Genomic DNA, 6,761 nt, shown 5'->3' on the forward strand with positions numbered 1-6,761 from the left:
TATCAAGCCAAGTTTTTGCTTCAACTGTATTTTTTCCCTTCAAAAAGCAATATTTTATCAACACGCAAAATTCCTTTTTATCCATTTTTTTCACAATAACAAAAGTTGCTTCACTAAAAATGCTATAATTCACAAACTAATGATCCGACAGCCGTCAAATTTATAGACGCGTCGTTTGAAGGTTAGGACTAACTGAAAATCATATGGATTTAGTTCTGGTGCCGCCATTTATGTGTCAGGCCGGGGACTTTTCAACTGACCCTAGTATATGCCGGAACATTTATGTCTATTTGATAAAATTAATAAATTGTAGATATGTTTTTAGTTACATATAGTAAGTTGAATTTTAAGTCAACGCCTTTGCGTCCACACTGAATTGAAAAATAAATCAATCAATACAATTAAAATAAGTCATGTATTATTGTGGAACAATAATATTATATATCTAGTAATAGTTTAATACAATAATACTACTTAACTTAACTTAACACTAAACGAAATACCTAGTTTCTGTTTCTGTAAATGTACATTTCTTGTTGATCTATAAAATTACAAGATCATACCGACAAATGAGAAAGCGAACAAAAAATGGCATTAATAAAGATAGCAGCGAGCTTACTAATTCTACTTATATGTTTTTTCAAGAACAAATTTGTATTCTTCATTTCGTTTGCCCAATCGCCGCGCATTACAAGCCGTTGATCCTTGATGTAAAGTTCACTGTTCGCCTGTAAAATAAAAACTAACATAGACTTGGTATTTTTTATTGGTTTGTATTTTAGTGGTCATTACTTTAAGCCCTTTTGGTTAGTATTTAAAAATTGCGCAGCACCTCTACTCTATTCTATCTTCGCATTTCCCCAAAACTAAAACAACCTACATGCTTAACCATTTACGAACAATAATCCAATCTAGGTCTACGTCTACTCCTCTTAACTCCTGTTTCTGCCTCTAATGTGTCTCTGACTAGACCTTCATGTCTGAGAAGGTGTCCTACTAACCTATCTCGCTTATTTCTTATTGACTTCCATAGAATCCTCTGTTCTCCTATTGTTTCTATCTTCATTTATAACCTTCTTTATCCACGGTGTCCTCATTATTCGCCTGTAACACCACATTTCGAACGCATCTAACCTTTTGTTTTCCGTCGCGCACCCGTACAACGCCGCGCTCCAAACATATACCTTTAACAATCCTTTTCGATTTTCTAAATTAACCGTTCGCAGGCATAGAAGTGACTTCTTTTTATTGAAGGTGACTCAACCCTGTGCTAACATTTACTTCTTTACGTTGTAACTGCAGCTCTTTATACAACTATAACTCTTCTATCTCTGTAACTCATTCTTCATTATTGATTCCCATACCGCCTGTACTTGGATATCATTTTTCACCACAAACTTTTTTGTTGATTTCGATAAAGCAGTTCATACTGCAGTGCAATCTGTTTTCACTAAATCAAGGATAGGACAANGTGCTTATACGAGGGTGGATTGATAAGTTTCCGGCCTGACCAAGAAAAACAAGGTTTTTAAAAATTTTTTTTTTTTATTCTCAACATAATCTCCTCCAAGGCTGATACATTTCTCATAGCGGTGTTCCAGTCTATTAATGCCATGTTAATCCATTTTATTTTTTAGGAAGAAGTACTTACGAAACTGTTTTTAATTGTATTTAATTTTTTTAAGTGCTCGTACCTATCTAATCGCAGTTTTTTCTGTTTTCAAATTTTTCTTTTAAGTGTTGGTGCTATTTCAGTCTTGATAAAAGTTGCTTGCTCATCATTTCACCACATGCATTAAAAAGTTATTACGTTTAGTTTTTTACGTCAGCAATTGTTTGAATTGTGCCTTGTAAAATCCATTCGAATCCCCTCTACTCCAAACACAAGTCAGTACTGGATTTGCCAATATGCCCTATGAGGGCGGCAGATTTTATAGTAACAGAAAAAGCTTAGCTTTCTGTGCTATATTATTTCTGTGATTTAGATATCAATTTGGTTCAGAAATATATGTAAACGTTTTTATTGTCATGTTTCCACTAATAAGACTCCAGAAAAACCGGTAATAACGTTATTATCATTATTGCAATGGTAGTGTGCACACGCGTTTCACTTCGTCGTCAGTTGTATTCCTGAATCTGACGAGTATGAGTGAAGTTATTTGAAAATTAAATTACTTAGAAGATAACAAATTTTGCGCATTCAAATACGGAGGAGGGACAGAAAAAAGCAAAGCGTGTAGGCCGGAGCAAGAAAACAAGGAATTGAAAAGAAAAAATATAGAAAAACTTGATACAAAAATTAAAAAATGGATGTGTTAAGGAAATTGCTAGATGAAATAATGGAAGAGAATGAGGAAAGATTCAAAAAAAGAATCGGGAAGAAAACAAACTTATAAAGGAAACAATGAAAGAATTAGAGAAAGAGATAAGTGGAAAATTGCAGAAACTGGAAGAAAAATTGGATAAATATAATGAAAAAAGCGGTAAGGAATGATTTAAACCGGAACAGAACAACTTTAAAGAAGAAATGAAGGAAAATGTACTATAAGAGCTGGAAATAGAAAAGTACGTGGAGAAGCAATCATAGGAATAAAAGTAAAGAATAAGGAGAATGGAAACGGAACTGGAAAAGAAAAGAAGGGAAAAGAATTAGAGTAAAACAAAGAGAAGAGCAAGTTGGAAATAGTTATAAAAGAGAAGATGAGATTGGAGGTGGAAGTAAGCGAAGTTTGAAAAGTTAAAAAGAAGGTATATGGGCTAAAAATGAAGAAGTGCGAAGGAAAGATGCAGGTGATTGGAAACGGTAACGGAGGCGCAGAGGCTTATATAAGAGGTGATGTGACTATGGAAGGGAGAAGAATACAGAAGATGTTGAAACAAATGGCATAAATGAGGAGAGGAAAGAAAATAACGGCAAAGACGATTAAAGTTAGGTACTAGAAGAGAATAATAGATGAAGCAGTATGGATATGGGACGTGGAAAAAAAGAAATGGTAAAAAATTGTGAAAAGGAGAAAAAGGATTAAAGGAGAGTCTGTTTTGTCTTCGTCTGTTTCAAATCTTTACTCTCTAACCATTTAACAATTCATTGCGAAACACCCAAGTACCATAAATATAAAAGGCAATTGGAAACCTTTGGAAGATCCTCTTTAAATTAGAAATACTAAGTAATCTTATTTCAAATGAAGTAAATTAATTAATTTTGCCAAAGCACATTGACATGAATGCTGCACATATATAAGTACTTGTCTCAAGCTAAAGCTCTAAACTCTATGGAAGGGAGAAGAATACAGAAGATGTTGAAACAAATGGCAAAGTTGATTGATTAAAGTTGGGTACTAGTTGATAATAATAGATGAAGCAGTATGGATATGGGACGTGGAAAAAACGAAATTGTAAAAAAGGAGGAAAATGGACATTTCGCAGGGAACAAAAAAGGGGTTGAGAAAGTTTTCGTGGTGAGGGAAATAAAGTACAATACAAGGGTAGAAAGGTGAACGAAAATTGAAAGAAGATGAATATAAATTCATGGAATGAAGCAGGTAAAAAATTACCTAATATTGAAATAATAATATAATAATAGACATTGAATATATATTGATTCACAAAATAGTAGTATATTCGCCTTTAATTTTTCACATTTGCAAATACAGATACATCCATATCCTTCTTTCCTTTTTTTCCTCGTATTTGGACTTTTGCGTAATATTCATCCAAAAAAAGTAGTTATCACAGTTAATTCTTCTGTGGAAAATTCAAACGGCATTTGTTGTCACTGTTACTTCTTTGATTTTTCTTAAACTATGTCATTATTTTATGTTTCGGATGTCGTTCGCGTATGCTTAGGCAAACGATCAAAATTTTGCGGTCTGAGAACTATGAAGTCAACTAAGACCGCGCGTTGCTCTTTGTAATAGATGCGATTCCACACAGGAAAGCATCTTCGAGACCTACTCCATACGGTACGTGTGTTTACACCTTGGAGTCCACAAATAGTAACTGAGCGTCCTAGGTACGCCTGTTTTGTGCGTATATTTATTTTTGATTTGTCACGCACAGTTCACACGCCGAATTAACTTTGTGTGAAGTTATTAAAATTTCAAGAGTTAACTTAAAATTATTTATTAACATGTATATACAGGAACGATATTATTAAGATGTTATAAGATTCGTAGTTGAACAGGATCTAGTCTCTTTTTTACTGTAGGTATAAACTTAAGGGTAGAAGTGGTGTGGACAAGTTCCAAGAAGTAACAAATATAACAGACCCCAATATGAGGGGCAAATTTGGAAGTACCAGCTGTGTACAATAATAAATTTTACAATGCTTGGGTACATGTCATAAACCTTCATTTATTAGGCTGATCGGCAAATTCTGAAAAATATTTGTACCTAAATATAGTTTGGTCGAAACAACGCCTTTGATAATAAGATCATGTACGATCATCTCCCTAGTGATGATGTCTGACATGACGTCATAATACTGCTAATACCATTTACGTGAAGGAAGTATTACCAGTGTAATCATGGCACATCAGTTGAAGTAATGACGTTTTTAACGTCTAATTAAAAGCATTTGGTAGTTTATTCTAAACAAATTCTGTAATTGAACTTTTAAAGAAAACGTTTGTTATTGTTTTTGAAAAAAATACAAAAACAATCTGTGACCCACATTTGTTCACTTTCCGATTGTTATCCTTTACTTGATTGATATACTCATTTCTGTCATTGTTGTAAACAACTGTATGAAGAGAACACCGATTAAAAGTCAATATTGTTGTAAGAAATTTATTTCGGTTGAAGATTCTTACTGATGTGACGTTCAGATTTCTATATTTTACGATTAGATTTATTTCTTTTATAGAGTCTCACTTGTTGTACACTTTAACGTAATTATTTCTTATTGTTATTATCTAAATTTACGTTATCAATAAAACGAGGTAGATGTACCAAAAGATAATTGCAGCAAAAATACTCAGGCGCTACTTTGTCAAAGTAAAGAACCAAAAGACAATCATAAAGAAGAAATTTACGTCGAGAAACTTAGCTAGGTGTTCCTGGACACTACTAATTAAGAGATAACTCGAAACTCTTAACAATAATAAAACAAAACGGTGATTACGCTAGGTAACATATATTTACACACCCTTTCCGAAATTTAAATAAAACCTGTTACATGGGGTCCAAGATATAAGTTCCGTCAATGTTGGGATCTTCGTCAGACTTATTTAGAGGGGACCCTCCTGGAAAACGTGGCTGGAGGCTACAGGAACGATAGTTCTACGGTTTCTAAAGAGGCGTATGGCAAAAACCCTACAGAGGTGTTCAGCAAGGGTTGCTTAGTGCCATGTGGTCTAATACAGGGGATAGTGTCTGGACCTCGCCTCAGTTAGATTGATGGAAACATTTAATGGAGCCGTCTAACCCACGATAGGAATATCTTCCGAAAACTTCACCTTGAGGATTCTGACAAGGAGTTAATGATACTCTTCGAGTCCCTAACCTTCATTATAGTCTAATTGGGTTAAATAAAAGCAATACCTAAGAGTGATTGAATTTTACAAGTAATCAATTGAATTTTTACATGAAAGGTGCAGAGTGACACAGCAAATTAATTAAAGACAGTGGAACAACTAACCAGATTAACCAACCAGAATTGACTATCATCATAAGGTCGTCAGTCCAAAGACTGGTTGGACACGTACCTTCACTCTTTCCTATCCTGAGCTACACTTCGCATTTCCCTGAAACTAGAACAACCCACATCCTTAACTATTTGCGAACGGTAATATAACCTAGGTCTACCTCTACCCCTTCTAACTCCTGCTTCTGCTTCTAATATGTCTCTGACTAGACCTTGATGCCTGAGAAGGTGTCCCACCAACCTATCTCGCCTATTTAACCAACCGTCAAAAAAAAAAACAAATGAAAAAGTAATGATCAAAAAACGTGACATTGCGATACCTAAAAACTCAGGATGGAAACATGGGAATATTTAATAATAAAAGAAAATGGGAAAAGGACAAAAAGTATTAAAGGATAATCTGTTCAGTCTTCGTCTGTTTGATATCTTTTGCAAACTTTTCATTATGCCCAAAAAGTCACAGATTATAACAGATACCAAATAAAATTATCTCGCCAAGGAAACACAAGGCCTTAACCCCAAATCTATCAGACACACATCGAATCGTCGGCTCACACCAGGTGAAGTCTCGTCACGATGGTTGGAGGAAGATATCCCAACGTAGGAATCTTAGTGAGGTTAGTCCTAGCGTTGGCACAAAGGCAACCAATCAGGAAACGAGATCCGTTACAAGACCTTATTTGGCAATCACACAATAGAAAAACGAAAACAGAATCGATACCATCAAAAGGAAGAAGAAAAGCAAGTAGCCGAACGCAAATAGGAAATTTCCTAATAGTTTCTCATAGAAAGAAAAATGAGGGACCTCGTTTTGTTATTTACCGACTAACAGAATTTTTCAGACAAACAAAAATGTTACACTACTAATGGTGAGAGGAGAACCGAACAAAGGAATATAGTATACGAGGGTGGATTGATAAGTTTCCGGCCTGACCAAGAAAAACAAGGTTTTTAAAAATTTTTTTTTTTTATTTCTCAACATAATCTCCTCCAAGGCTGATACATTTCTCATAGCGGTGTTCCAGTCTATTAATGCCATCTCTATAGACTGATTCGTCAAGCTCCTCAAAATAACCATTTACAGCTTCGATTACTTCTTCATTGTCCGCAAATCTCT

At 34.5% G+C, this 6,761-nt stretch overlaps 2 protein-coding genes across 6 annotated transcripts in view; one reads left to right on the top strand and one right to left on the bottom strand.

The window, feature by feature from the left end:
* Positions 1 to 6,761, top strand: part of LOC108740021 (mitogen-activated protein kinase-binding protein 1) — a 482,920-nt gene that overhangs the window by 284,707 nt on the left and 191,452 nt on the right. The gene's annotated exons all lie outside the window — the stretch shown is intronic.
* LOC112905858 overlaps positions 518 to 6,761 on the bottom strand; it is a 15,859-nt gene continuing 9,615 nt past the window's right edge. The window contains exon 5 of the mRNA XM_025979108.1: positions 518 to 728. Coding sequence (XP_025834893.1) covers positions 558 to 728 — 171 coding nt within the window. The 3' untranslated portion in view covers positions 518 to 557. The remainder of the gene's footprint in view (positions 729 to 6,761) is intronic.

The sequence above is a fragment of the Agrilus planipennis genome, unplaced genomic scaffold, assembly GCF_000699045.2.
Source record: "Agrilus planipennis isolate EAB-ADULT unplaced genomic scaffold, Apla_2.0 scaffold26, whole genome shotgun sequence".
NCBI classification, from domain to species: Eukaryota; Metazoa; Arthropoda; class Insecta; order Coleoptera; family Buprestidae; genus Agrilus; species Agrilus planipennis.